At 37.5% G+C, this 15327-nt stretch overlaps 2 protein-coding genes across 3 annotated transcripts in view; one reads left to right on the forward strand and one right to left on the reverse strand.

The window, feature by feature from the left end:
* The window catches only part of LOC105490369 (acyl-CoA dehydrogenase family member 11), a 97613-nt gene that overhangs the window by 38346 nt on the left and 43940 nt on the right, over positions 1–15327 (reverse strand). The window contains exons 12-13 of the mRNA XM_011755892.3: positions 10450–10557; positions 8579–8677 (exon numbers count right to left, since the gene is read on the reverse strand). Of these exons, the coding sequence (XP_011754194.2) occupies positions 8579–8677; positions 10450–10557 (207 nt within the window). The remainder of the gene's footprint in view (positions 1–8578; positions 8678–10449; positions 10558–15327) is intronic.
* LOC105490368 (atypical chemokine receptor 4) lies at positions 1698–7996 on the forward strand. 2 transcript variants are annotated; one of them, XM_011755891.3, is made up of 2 exons: positions 1698–1760; positions 5744–7547. In XM_011755891.3, exon 2 carries the CDS (start codon positions 5753–5755, stop codon positions 6803–6805), a length of 1053 nt encoding a protein of 350 aa, XP_011754193.2. In that variant the 5' UTR covers positions 1698–1760; positions 5744–5752; the 3' UTR covers positions 6806–7547. The 2 variants fall into 2 exon arrangements, with proteins under 2 accessions (XP_011754193.2, XP_011754192.2); XM_011755890.3 differs by lacking the exon at positions 1698–1760 and adding an exon at positions 2340–2416 and having other exon boundaries at positions 5744–7996.

Raw genomic sequence — 15327 nt, forward strand, 5'->3', positions numbered from 1 at the left:
CAGATACTATTCTTGGTACTTGGGATATATCAATGAACAAAGCAAACAAAAGTCTCTGTCCTGATGAAGCTTATATTCTAATACAGGGTGAAAGACAATTTAAGGCAATCATAGTACAAATGATATGGTGCATTAGAACATGATAAGTGCTATGGGTCCGGTGGACTGGGAGTCCAGGTGGGTGAGGGGTATTTTAAGTAGAGTGGTCAAGAATTGCCTCAGTGAGTTGGTGGTGATTGGGAAAAGATTTGAAAGAGAAGAGGAAGTGAGCTTTGCAATTACTAAGACAGAGCACATTCCAGGCAGACAGAAGAGCCAGCACAAAAGCCCTAATAGGACTGTGACTGGTATGCTCTCAAACAGCAAGAAGCTGGGCGTGGCAGAACAAGTAGGCAAAGGGGTGAGTAGTGTGAAATGAGGTCAGAGAGACAATGAGGGATGGAGGCAGACCCTGTAGGATCTTGTAGGCTACTATGAGAATTCATGACGAAGCAATTGCAGTAGAAGCAAAAATTGGCAAATGGAACCTAATTAAACTGAAGAGCTTCTGCACTGCAAAAGAAACTATCAACAGAGTAAACAGACAACCTACAGAATGGGAGAAAATCTTTGCAAACTATGCATCTGACAAAGGTCTAATATCCAGCATCTATAAGAAATTTAAATTTACATTTAAAAAACAACCCTATTAAAAAGTGGGCAAAGGATTGTGAACAGACACTTCTCAAAAGAAGACATACATACCACTAACAATCATATGAAAAAAAGCTAAACATCACTGATCATGAGAGAAATGCAAATCAAAATCACAATGAGATACCATCTCACACCAGTCAGAATGGCTATTACTAAAAACTCAAAAAATTACAGATGCTGGTGAGGTTGTGAAGAAAAAGGAGCATTTATAAACTGTTGGTGGGAGCGTAAATTAGTTCAATCATTGTAGAAAACAGTGTGGCAATTCCTCAAACAAAAGACAGAAATATCATTCGAGCCAATAATTCCATTACTGGGTATATACCCAAAGGAATATAAATTATTCTCTTATAAAGACACATGCATGCCTATGTTCATTGCTGCACTATGCACAATAGCAAAGACATGGAATCAACCTAAATACCCATCAATGATAGACTGGACAAAGAAAACGTGGTACATATACAGCATGGAATACTATGCAGCCATAAAAAATGAGATTATGTCCTTTGCAGGCACGTGGATGGAGCTGGAGGCCATTATCCTTAGCAAAATAACACAGGAACAGAAAGCCAAATACTGCATATTCTCACTTATAAGTGGGAGCTAAATGATGAGAACACATGGACACATGGAGAGGAACACACCGGGGCCTATTAAAGAGTAGAGGGTGGTAGGAGAAAGAGGATCAAGAAAAATAACTAAGGGGTACTAGCCTTAACACCTGGGTGATAAAATAATCTGCACAACAAACTCCCATGATACATGCTTACCTGTGTAACAAACCTGCATGTGTACCCCTGAACTTAAAAGTTTTTTTTTTGTTTTTTTGTTTTTTTTTAAAAAGAAAAGAAAAAATGGCATGGGTCTAAAATAATTTCTGCAGGTGGAGACTGAGCCTGGCCTTGCATGAAAAAATAGATAACTGCCATGCAAATTTGAGGACAGCCAAGTTCAAATAGACGATGAGGGCCAAATTGGCACAAATGTCTCTTCTTTCTCTAACTTATGTGTGTGGAAATGTGGAAAAAATAAACAGTCTCCCAGACTGAAGGATTTTGAAGGTTCGTATTCTAGCTTTGGGAAAAAAAGGTAACAAGAAAGCAAGAGAGTTTAAAGCCATGGGAAAATAATCTGGGACAAGGATAGAGGAAGTACAGTGAAGCCAGGAGGAGTCTAATAGTTAAATATTAAATGAAGTGGCATAAAAATGTTAAATTCTATTGCAAATACCTAATGATTACTTATAATTTAATCTTTGATAGTTTAGTCTTCAAAAAGATATTTTCCTTGGTTAAAATCATATTTGCTTTCTTTCTTAGGCAAAATAACTTTAGAGAGTATTTCTCTAGATGCTACCTACAAGTGCTGCCTAGATGCCCTCAGGTGGATTCTCCCTCTGCTTCAGCAGTCAGTAGCTCAGCTGCAGGCACTTTCTTGTCCCCTTTAACTAAGTGGAAATTGGAAAGGTCTGTAGTTTTTGAAAAAAGATGGATGTTTTTCAAATTTGTAACCTAAACCACTTAAGAAGTTGAATGTAACTTCACAGATGGTTTTACAGGAAATAAAAGATCAAGTGCTCACAAGGTTAAATTTCAGGAAAGCCTTCTTGGATACGAGATAAAGGCGGGGTGTAAAGTGAAAACAAAAGTAGCTGGAGTTAGGTCATTTGATTTTACACTCTGTACTCAAGACTGCTCCTCTCTCTCGACTGCAACAGGTTGGTACTTTATTTCTTTTCTCATTCTGACTTGAATATGTTTTTTAAGCCCAAAGACCTTGTATATTTACTTATATAGAGGGCGTCTTGATGCATAAAAGTTTAAATGCTTACTTGTAAAACAAAAAAAAAGTTACTTGAAAACAGCTGTACACTTTAAACTTAAATGAAAATCTTAATATAGCAAGAAGAAAATATGATTTTAAATACCATTACTTGTTGGTAAAATTTTGTTAAGGAGAAAATAGGTTTTGTTATACCACTTTTTTCCACTTTCTTTTACAAGTACTGATTTTTTTTTGTTCTAATAGTAATTACAAAGACACTTAAAAGTGTGTCTATATATCTGCCAGAAGGATCACTTCTGCAAATAATTCCATTTCTACTCTTTTTTACTCACATTTTTAGTAAGATTAATTCTTACTTAAAAATTCCCTTCCTTAATATATTATAATACTTGGCCATATTATTCCTTATCATCAGGTTCAAGATTTTCTTATGAAAGAGAAAGGAAGAACAAGGTTCATATTGTGTTAATAATTAATGCATAAGAACATGAAGACCAGAGTAGTCTTCCAGATTGGAACTTTTTAACTAACCTTAATGATCAAAAGAGTCATTTAAAAAAGTGGGCACCTGGTTTTTACATAATGAAAGCAATTCTGCTATGTGGTATCTTTCTTCACAGCCTTCTTTTCTTTGCTATATTCATTCAAAAAAAAGTTAGCAAACATAAGAATGTTCTTTTGAAAATGTACTATAAGTTGGCCCACTGTTTTAGAAATAATATTTTCATTATTGATTCTATAAGAATATTTGAGATACTTAAAAGGACAAAAACAACCCAAGGAAGATAGAAAGTCTAAAGAAAAAGGAAAACAAAATTCAGCACTATAGTAAAAACACTGAAAGTCATTATTTTATACATTCCATACATTCCAAAACTTATGAATTCTGTGCAAGCTTATCTTAATACTACGGGGTGCTAGTAGCCAACACAGTGCAATAACAATGTTGACATAGAAGATTGCTGGCATACTATCTATCCATTCTAGAGTAACAGCTTTATATCTGTTGGCAAAACCTTTAATTTGATAAATATTTACTGAGAAGCTACTTTGTGCCAGGCACATTAACAAGATTCTATTTACAAACACAAATCAAACAGGTCATGCTTTGAGGAACTTAAAACCTAGAGGAACAAGGTAGTATGGGAAACGCATCCTTTCCATAGCATGGATCAGTTCTCTGAGAGGTATGTAGAGATTGCTAATACATCAGGAAAGTCTTCTGGGGAGGTGGCATCCGCGTTAATTGAGTAGGAATTGGCCCTTCCAGGGAAGGGCAGGAAATCGTATGGTAGATAAAGGAACAGAATGAGCAATGATGTAGACAGATGCTGCTGCATGGTGGGTGCCAGCCCACTGCTGCGTAGGACACAGAGTAGGGAGAGGTGGCAGGAGCCAGGGATGGCACTGCATTATGAAGGGAGCCTTGGGTGTTATGCTTAGGAGCTTGGATTGTGGCTTTCAGGTGAAGAGATGTGTCTTCCAGATGAGGAACAAAACAGAGGAGAGGCAGACTGGCAATTCAGAGATCAAATACTCCGGTGGAAACAGGAAAAACGTTTTTGACAAGGAGGTATTGAGGAGGAGTAACAACAGGGTATCAGTTAGAAAGATACTGCTTGGTCAGGTGCGGTGGCTCATGTCTGTTACCCCAACACTTTGCGAGACCAAGGCAGGTAGATTGCTGAGCCCAGGAGTTTGAGACCAGCCTTTGCAACCTGGTAAAACCCCGTCTCCATCAAAAATACAAAAGTTAAACAGTCTTATAACAATCAATCAATCAATCAATGGATTAAAATTTAAAAATAGGCCAGGCTCGGTGGCTCACACCTGTAATTCCAGCACTTTGGGAGGCCGAGGCAGGTGGATCACGAGGTCAGGAGTTCAAGACCAGTCTGGCCAACATAGTGAAACCCCATCTCTACTAAAAATAGAAAAAATTAGCCAGGCATGGTGGTGTGTGCCTATAATCCCAGCTACTCGAGAGCAGGAGAATCACATGAACCCGGGAGGCGGAGGTTGCAGTAGCTGAGACTGCGCCACTGCACTCTAGCCTGGGCAACAGAACGAGACTCCATCTCAAAAGGAAAAAAAAAATTAAAACTTAAATATTAAAAAAGAAAGATATTGCAGTAGGCTAGGTGAGAAACATAATAGCTAAATTGTGCAAATGTGTGGAAGAATGCAGATTAAGATTCAAGACCTATTTGGAAGGCAGAATCAGAACTTAGGAACTGATAGGGAATCAGGGATGAAGGTAAGAGAGAAGACAAGAATGAAGCAGGCTCACAGTTTAGATGACTAGAGGATAGTGGTGCTACTTAAAAACAGTATAAAATAAGCAAGTAGTGACCAGTTTTGGAGGGAAGATGGCTAAAGGAGATCTTGTTTTATAAAAGGCAACTAGTGAAATTTAGTACAAATGCTGAGAGAATTTATTTATTTATTTATTTATTTATTTATTTTTTTTTTTGAGACGGAGTCTCGCTCTGTCGCCCAGGCTGGAGTGCAGTGGCGCGATCTCGGCTCACTGCAAGCTCCGCCTCCCGGGTTCACGCCATTCTCCTGCCTCAGCCTCCCGAGTAGCTGGGACTACAGGCGCCCACAACCACGCCCGGCTAATTTTTTGTATTTTTAGTAGAGACGGGGTTTCACCGTGGTCTCGATCTCCTGACCTTGTGATCCGCCCGCCTCGGCCTCCCAAAGTGCTGGGATTACAGGCGTGAGCCACCGCGCCCGGCTATTTAACTTATTTAAATTAAATTTATAAATAACATCAAAATCAAAAATTTAATTAAATAAACCAAGTAATTTACTATTTTCATTTTTATTCAATTTGTTGTAGATATACTTTTAAGATTCACAAAATTATGTATGTAAAGATTATAACACTATTTATTCTTTTTAGTTAAAATCTAATTAAATTTTCATATTTTAAAAATCATTTTTACATAAAAGTCTTCACTTTTATTTAGGATTTAATGATTAAGAAAATTCTCCAGGGCATTATGTTTATTGCCCTGTGCAAATCCCAGTTCTTTCACACAGAATTGTACAAGCAAAGTTTGAGTAACTAATCTTGGGGTCATATTCCAATGTGGCTCCCATTAAAGCATTTCAAAGAGTGCTAGATTCAGGCTCACATATGTTACAGCAACAGGCTATACTCTAGGGAAAGAACAAAACAGCTTGATAAAAAACTGTTTCCTTTTAAGCATATTTAGACAAATATCTATCCTGTATTCTGTTTGCCATCTAGATTGGAGCCATGGCTTTGGAACAGAACCAGTCAACAGATTATTATTATGAGGAAAATGAAACGAATGGCACTTATGACTACAGTCAATATGAATTGATCTGTATCAAAGAAGACGTCAGAGAATTTGCAAAAGTTTTCCTCCCTGTATTCCTCACAATAGCTTTTGTCATTGGACTTGCAGGCAATTCCACGGTAGTGGCAATTTATGCCTATTACAAGAAACAGAGAACCAAAACAGATGTGTACATCCTGAATTTGGCTGTGGCAGATTTACTCCTTCTATTCACTCTGCCTTTTTGGGCTGTTAATGCAGTTCATGGGTGGGTTTTAGGGAAAATAATGTGCAAAATAACTTCAGCCTTGTACACACTAAACTTTGTCTCTGGAATGCAGTTTCTGGCTTGTATCAGCATAGACAGATACGTGGCAGTAACTAAAGGCCCCAGCCAATCAGCAGTGGGAAAACCATGCTGGGTCATCTGTTTCTGTGTCTGGATGGCTGCCATCTTGCTGAGCATACCCCAGCTGGTTTTTTATACAGTAAATGACAATGCTAGGTGCATTCCCATTTTTCCCCACTACCTAGGAACATCAATGAAAGCATCGATTCAAATGCTAGAAATCTGCATTGGATTTGTAGTACCCTTTCTTATTATGGGGGTGTGCTACTTTATCACTGCAAGGACACTCATGAAGATGCCAAACATTAAAATATCTCGACCCCTAAAAGTTCTGCTCACAGTGGTTCTAGTTTTCATTGTCACTCAGCTGCCTTATAACATTGTCAAGTTCTGCCGAGCCATAGACATCATCTACTCCCTGATCACCAACTGCAACATGAGCAAACGCATGGACATTGCCATCCAAATCACAGAAAGCATCGCACTCTTTCACAGCTGCCTCAACCCAATCCTTTATGTTTTTATGGGAGCATCTTTCAAAAACTACATTATGAAAGTGGCCAAGAAATATGGGTCCTGGAGAAGACAGAGACAAAGTGTGGAGGAGTTTCGTTTTGATTCTGAGGGTCCTACAGAGCCAACCAGTACTTTTAGCATTTAAAGATAAAACTGCTCTGCCTTTTGCTTGGATACATATGAATGATGCTTCCCCCTCAAATAAAACATTTGCATTATTCTGAAACTCAAATCTCAAATGCTGTGGTCGCAACTTACAATAAAGAATGGGTTGGGAGAAGGGGGAGAAATAAAAGCCAAGAAGAGGAAACAAGATAATAAATGTACAAAACATGATAATTAAAATGAACAAAGGAAAATAATAGTAACAGGCATAAGTGAATAAGAACACTCTGCTATAAAGAAGAAGAGCTTTGAGGTGATAATTTTTTGTCTTGGTTGCAGTGGTGGTTATACAAATCTACACAAGTGATAAAATGACACAGAACTGTATATATACATTGTACCAATTTCAATTTCCTGGTTTTGACATTATAGTATAATTATGTAAGATGAAACCGTTGAGGGAAACTGGGTGAAGGGTACCCAGGGCCACTCTGTACCATCTTTGTAACTTCCTGTGAATTTATAATAATTTCAAAATAAAAGTTAAAAAAACAAACTTACTATGCTATAAGTTAGGCTATCTAAAACAGATTATTAAAGAGGGTCATGTTAAAAGGCATTCATAAATATTTTTAATTATCTGAGTTTTAATACAAGAACAATTTCCCTGCATAATTTTAGTACTTGAATAAGTATGCAGCAGAACTCGTATCTTTTTTCCTGGTTTTTTTTTTTTTAGTTTGTAAGTAATTTTATAAAACCCACCTCCTCCAAAAAAGAAATTAAAAAAAAAAAACTATAATAAGCTTTTCTGATTCTTTTCAAAACATTTCTGGTAAGTTCCTAAAGACAATCTGACTCTATGATGTCAACTTTCTTAGTACTAACTGGTTATCATGACAAATGTTAGAGTTACCATGTATAGTCTAGGTGTAATCCTCAGATTATCATTTTCATCTGGGTTCCAATTTCTTAACCTCCTAAAGAACTCATCCATTTATATGAGTCTATCACTGCCGATTGACTAAAAAGTATATTATCCCATGCATAAAATGTCCTATTTCCATTTAAACACTTTATTTTTGAGTAATAAAAATATATACCACAATAAATTATATTAATAACATGCACAACTTATCTTTTAAAAAAATCTTTGCTGTAAATTATTATAATCCATGTGATATGCTCCTACTAAAATTAAATTTTGCTAGCAATTACATTGGTCAAAAATAGTAGGCACTAACGGATTTTATCTCTAAAACTACAAAAAATGCCGTTTTCTGCTCTTAAACATCACCTAACCAGCATATGTTACTTTAAAATTCCTTTTTCTTTCAACCACTATTTCTAAGTTTGAAAATGCTTTCACATGCAGAATTAATTAATTTTTCATTTTTTTGAGACAGTGTTTCGCTCTTGTTGCCCAGGGTGAAGTGCAGTGGTGCCATCTCAGCACACATCAACTTCCACCACCCAGGGTCAAGCGAGACTCCTGCCTCAGCCTCCCCTCCCGAGTAGCTGAGATTACAGATGCCTGCCACCACACCTGGCTAATTTTTGTATTTTTAGTGGAGACAGGGGTTCACCATGTTGGCCAGGTTGGTCTCGAACTCCTGACCTTAGGTGATCAACCCACCTCAGCCTCCCAAAGTGCTGGGATTACAGGTGTGACACAGCGCGCCTGGCCTACACATGAAGAATTTAAAGAATTATGATCATGAAACTGATCACTATGTATCATAGAATTATTCTAGCATAGCATCTGGCACAAAGGATCAGTCAGTTAGATGAAAAAATTAGGCTGAACACTCACCACTGCTCCACCATTTCTTGCCATTAATTACATAGCTATCTTCATCTCGTTGGATGCTGCATTCAATATTTGTGGCATCACTTGAAGCTACATCAGGTTCTATAAATAAACAAGAGCTGAATTTACAGATAGGCAGATATCATCAGTAGGCTTAGATAAGGATATGGAAACTTTAAAAACAAAGGCCTCTTTATCTTTTTCAACGTCCTATCATTCCCCATGCCACCCAGCTTTTCCCATAACCTACACACAGTAGGTATTCAATAAATGTGCACTGGAAGAATGAGTGAATGAATGAAGTATATTGAACATTGGGGATCAGTAATTTGAATTGTATTTTTGGCTTCCTCATTGATATATGACTTGGGATACAACCCACTCCTTTCTCCAATCAGCAAATGTAGTAAACGTATTGTTTTCTACTTCTCACAATGGACATAATGTACTAAATATTGATGGGCAAGACAGATTCCTCCCATATAGTTTACCGTCTTAAGCAATTTCTAATGTGCCTTGCAAATTCCATCATGAATGCTTTTACTGATTTACATACTTTGCATTCTTTAAAGCCTGTTCAACACTTAAGGTCTTCAGAAAGTCCTCCATGGGACACCCTTAGACAACCGCTTTACTGCATGGCACTTCAGAACTGTCTAGCTCTCAATCATAGCAATCTGCACTTGTTAATACGACACCCCTTTAAATGAGTCCTTCAGATATTCCATGTGTTCTGTTTCTAAAACTTAAGACTCTTTTTTTTTTTTTTAGAAAGAGGGTTGTGTATTCTACTTATTTTGTAACCCCCACCTAGTGCTTTGTAGACAATACATCACACTGTTGGTATTCAATAAATGCCTATTACTGATTTAAATGGAGATCAGTTCTGCTATTATAGTAGTCCCCTGTTATCTGTAGCTTTGCTGAGGTTTCAGTTATGAGAGGCCAGTTGCATTCCAAAAATATTAAATGAAAAATTCCAGAAGTAAACAATTCATAATTTTTAAATAGTGTACCATTCTGAGTATTGTTATAATTGTTCTATTCTATTATTAGTTATTATTAATGTCTTACTATGCCTAATTTATAGATTAAACTGTATCATAGGTACATATGTATAAGAAAAAACATAGTCTAAATAAAGTTCAGGACTATCCCCAGTTTTCAGACACCCACTGGGGGTCATAGAATGTATCCCCTTCAGATAAAAGAGGAGTACTGTATAAATGTATACAATGTTATACAAAACAATAAAATCTGGCCATTATTGAAAGCACTTAAAAATCATGGCCAAGCAAAATTTGGTTTAATTCTAAACTAAATCACAAAACAATGATTTTTTTTTCTACTGAAGCGTTCTTAATGCTTCCTATGTACAAATGATATTAAATCTGTTTTTATTAATATGTTCCTTTATTTTCCCACAGGATTATAATTTGAGCCATATGTCCAGTACTGGTGAAAGTTCTATTTTTCTGAGTTTATGGAAGAGTTTAATATTTTGTAAGTATCAATACAAAATTATCACAAAAATAGATATTTCATACATAACAGCAAAGAAGATCTTAAATACTCATAGACAGCAATTTTAGTAATGACATCAAAAGATTGTGAAACTAAGTTTACTCTGCTGCTAATGCTGTAGGAGGCTACTAGAGAACACCATCTGATATTCTAACAAAGGAGAGGATAATATTTTTCTGAACATTTGAAAATGCCAAAATTTAATAACAGGCTCAAAATAAACATACTCATATTTTTGGCCAACAGCAAATTTGACTGAAACACAGAACCACATCCTATATTTCTGCAGCTCATCCATAATAACTCCAGGATGACTGACTACAAAGGAGAGAATGGTGATTGGCATTTACCTGTCATACAGAAGCAAGAGGTAATGTTCCCTTGAAGAAGAGGCTCAAGCCACTGTTTCTTCTGTTCCTCACTTCCATACAGGTGCAGAACCTCCATGTTCCCTGTGTCTATACATAAGAAGGAGTATTTGTTTTGCATTTGAAAATTTATCAATATGAAATCCACAACTTTATATAGAGAGTAGAGAAATGCATCTTTTTAAAGCAAATGTTTGCAAACAAAAATGTTTTGAAACATATAGTAAGTATAATTTACACTGACAGCATGTCATAAATATTTACAAATATTTACATGGTATTTGGTACATATTTATTCAACTTTTTCTAAATCACAGACTCTTCATCAGTTCATCCCAATGAAGAATGGCACTAATGACGTCTAACTCAATTAGAACTGAAGGAAACAATTTACTGGCCTAAACCTTGCCTGCTGTATTGCAAATATGCCCTGCTAGAAGTGATTGCAATGCTCCTGGAGAACAATTAACATTGCATGTCCTACTGAGACTCCAGCCCTTAATTCTATCTGCTGTTCTTCAAACACACCCTATGCTTTCTAATTTCCACATATTTGCTTGGGTCAGGCTTTTTCTCTAGTGAAATTCTCCCTGTCCTTCACAAGTAAACTCCTGCTTATGAGCCACCTCCTCTGCAAAGAATCTCTGATTACGCAGTCAGTAACACCTCCTTCCTCTGAACTCACATAACAATTATTTCTATTTACCTCTAACGTTGCTCTTACTTTTATGTACCCCATACTACCTAGAAAATACTTGATAATTCTCAAGGATGATAAAGAGAGAATCCCCGCCCTGGAAAGAAAATGGCAGTAGAGAACTTTAAAGACCCTCTCTGACCCTTGGAGGATTTATTGTTTATAGTACATGATGCACTGTAGTATCGCCCTTGGCTAACAAAGAATTCTTCATGTCTGCCATGGAGTAAAATTTTCTAGATGGCTTCCTCTGATTTTCCATTCCTGTCAAATTTCTTAAAATACTGTCTAAAATCTTTTCCTTGAGTGTTGATTATTCAGAAGATTTTGAGAAAACAATTTTCATATCAACATTTACAATGACTTTAAGGATAGTTACTGAAATGCTTATGAAAATTGAGTTGTGTAAGTTAAATCTCTCAAGATGTCTGCACTCTGTTCAGGGACTCCTAACAGAGCCAACATTATATCAACATTAACAAAATTCCTTCTAGATTAACACAGCTGAACATTCTTTTTGACTGAGGGAGAAAATAAGTCCTGAGTTATAATTCATGAAGCTCATTGTTTGTTTTCTTTGGCTGTTTTAAACTCACTGTTACGTATTATAGTACAAATAAGGTAAATATTGAATTCAGAATTTCCAAAAATTATCAGTTTCTTCCAAAAAGCTTACAAAGTTATCATTTATGGATTGGAAAAAAAAAAAAAACACAAAAAACAAAAACAACAACAACAACAAAAAACGTGGATAAACTACACCAGAAAGAAAAATTATTTCCCATTAAAAGATATCAGACCAGCTCTCTAGATTCCTCCTTTACGGGCAGGCCATCTCTAAAAGAAAGGCAGTAGCCCCAGTCAGGGGCTTATATATGAAACTCCTATCTCCTGGGGACAGAGGACCTGGGGGGAAGAAGGGTGGCTGCGGGCACAGTTTCAGCAGACTTCAACATTCCTGCCTGCCGGCACTGAAGAGAGCAGCGGATCTCCCAGCACAGCGCTTTAGCTCTGCTAAGGGACAGACTGCCTCCTCAAGTGGGTCCCTGACCCCCGTGCCTCCTGATGGGGAGACACCTCCCAACAGGGGTCGACATACACTTCATACAGGAGAGCTCCGGCTGGTATGTGGTAGGTGCCCCTCAGGGACGAAGCTTCCAGAGAAAGGAACAGAAAGCAATCTTTGCTGTTCTGCAGCCTCCACTGGTGATATCCAGGCAAATGGGGTTGGGAGTGAACCTCCAGCAAACTCCAGCAGACCTGCAGCAGAGTGGCCTGACTCAGAAGGAAAACTAACAAACAGAAAGGAATAGCATGAACAACAAAAAGGATGCCTATACAAAAACTCCATCTGAAGGTCACCAACATCAAAGATCAAAGGTAGATAAATCCATGAAGATGAGGAAAAACCAGTGCAAAAAGGCTGAAAATTCCAAAAAACAGAAGGCCTCTTCTCCTCCAAAGGATCACAACCCCTCGCCAGCAAGGGAACAAAACTGGACGGAGAATGAGTTTGCCGACGAATTGACAGAAGTAGGCTTCAGAAGGTGGGTAATAACAAACTCCTCTGAGCTAAAGGAGCATGTGCTAACCCAATGCAAGGAACCTAAGAACCTTGACAAAAGGTTACACGACTGGCTAACTAAAATAACCAGTTTAGAGAAGACCATAAATGACCTGATGGAGCTGAAAAACAGTGCGAGAACTTTGTGAAGTATACACAAGTATCAATAGCTGAATCAATCAAGCGAAAGAAAGGATATTAGAGACTGAAGATCAACTTAATGAAATAAAGCATGAAGACAAGATTAGAGAAAAAAGAATGAAAAGGAATGAACAAAGCCTCCAGGAAATATGGGATGATGTGAAAAGACCAAACCTAGGTTTGACTGGTGTACCTAAAAGTGATGGGGAGAATGGAACCAAGTTGGAAAACACTTTTCAGGATATTATCCAGGAGAACTTCCCCAACCTAGCAAGACAGGCCAATATTCAAATTCATGAAATACAGAGAACACCACAAAGATACTCCTCAAGAAGAGCAACCCCAAGACACCAAGGTCAGATTCACCAAAATTGACATGAAAGAAAAAATGTGAGGGGCAGCCAGAGAGAAAGGTCAGGTTACCCACAAAAGGAAGCCCATCAGACTAACAGTAGATCTCTCTGCAGAAACCCTACAAGCCAGAAAAGAGTGGCGGCCAATATTCAACATTCTTAAAGGAAAGAAATTTTTAACTCAGAATTTCATATCCAGCCAAACTAAACTTCATAAGAGAAGGAAAAATAAAATCCTTTACAGACAAGCAAATGCTGGGAGAGATTTTGTCACCACCAGGCCTGTCTTACAACAGCTCCTGAAGGAAGCACTAAATATGCAAAGCAAAAATGGGTACTAGCCACTTCAAAAACATATCAAATTGTAAAGACCATCGACACTATAAAGAAACTGCATCAACTAACAAGCAAAATAACCAGCTAGCTTCATAATGACAGGATCAAATTCACATATAACAATATTAACCTTAAATGTAAATGGGTTAAATGCCCCAATTAAAAGACACAAACTGGCAAATTGGATAAACAGTCAAGACCCATTGGTGTGCTGTATTCAGGAGCCCCATCTCACATGCACAGACACACATAGGCTCAAAATAAAGGGATGGAGGAAGATTTACCAAGAAAATGGAAAGCAAAACAAAAAAAGCAGGGGTTGCAATCCTAGTTTCTAATAAAACAGACTTTAAACCAGTAAAGATTAAAAAAAAAAAAAAAAAAGACAAAGAAGGGCATTACATAATGATAAAGGGATCAATGCAACAAGAAGAGCTAACTATCCTAAATATATATGAACCCAAAACAGGAGCACCCAGATTCATAAAGCAAGTTCTTAGAGACTACAGAGACTTAGACTGCCACACAATAATAGTGGGAGACTTTAACACTCCACTGTCAATATTAGACAGATCAACGAGACAGAAAATTAACAAGGATATTTAGGACTTGAACTCAGCTCTGGACCAAGCTAACCTAATAGTCATCTACAGAACTCACCACCCCAAATTGAGAGAATATACATCCTTCTCAGCACCACATTGCACTTATTCTAAAATTGACCACATAATTGGAAGTAAAACACTCCTCAGAAAATGCAAAAGAATTGAAATCATAAAAAAAAGTCTCTCAGACCACAGTGCAATCAAACTAGAACTCAGGATTAAGAAACTCACTTAAAACCGCACATCTATATGGTAACTGAACAACCTGCTCCTGAATGACTACTGGGTAAATAATGAAATTAAGGCAGAAATAAATAAGTTATTTGAAACTGATAAGAACAAAGACACAATGTACCAGAATCTCTGGGACACAGCTAAAGCAGTATTTAGAAGGAAATTTTTAGCACTAAATGCCCACAGGAGAAAGCGGGAAAGATTTAAAATTGACATGCTAACATCACAATTAAAATAACTAGAGAAGCAAGTCACACAAATTCAAAAGCTAGCAGAAGACAAGAAATAACTAAGATCAGAGCAGAACTGAAGAAGATAGAGACAAGAAAAACCCTTCAAAAAACAAATGAATCCGGGAGCTGGTTTTTTGAAAAGATTAACTAAATAGACCACTAGCCAGACTAATAAAGAAGAGAAGAATCAAATAGACCCAATAAAAAATAATAAAGAGGATATCACCACTGATCCCACAGAAACACAAACTACCATCAGAGAACACTATAAATACCTCTATGCAAATAAACTAGAAAATCTAGAAGAAATAAACTCCTGGACACATATACCTTCCCAAGATTAAACCAAAAAGAAGTCAAATCCCTGAATAGACCAATAACAAGGTCTGAAATTGAGGCAGTAATTAATAGCCTACCAACCAAAAAAACCCCAGGGCGGCCAGGGGCGGTAGCTCAAGCCTGTAATCCCAGCACTTTGGGAGGCCTAGAAGGGCGGATCATGAGGTCAGGAGATCAAGACCATCCTGGCTAACCTGGTGAAACCCCGTCTCTACTAAAAAATACAAAAAACTAGCCGGGCTAGGTGGGGAGTGCCTATAGTCCCAGCTACTCGGGAGGCTGAGGCAGGAGAATGGTGTAAACCCGGGAGGCGGAGCTTGCAGTGAGCTGAGATCCGACCACTGTACTCCAGCCTGGG

Source organism: Macaca nemestrina, chromosome 2 (assembly GCF_043159975.1).
Source record: "Macaca nemestrina isolate mMacNem1 chromosome 2, mMacNem.hap1, whole genome shotgun sequence".
NCBI lineage: Eukaryota > Metazoa > Chordata > Mammalia > Primates > Cercopithecidae > Macaca > Macaca nemestrina.

Excerpts from the sequence above, each read along its gene's own strand:
- LOC105490368 (XM_011755891.3), top strand. The coding sequence starts at position 5,753 with ATGGCTTTGGAACAGAACCAGTCAACAGATTATTATTATGAGGAAAAT.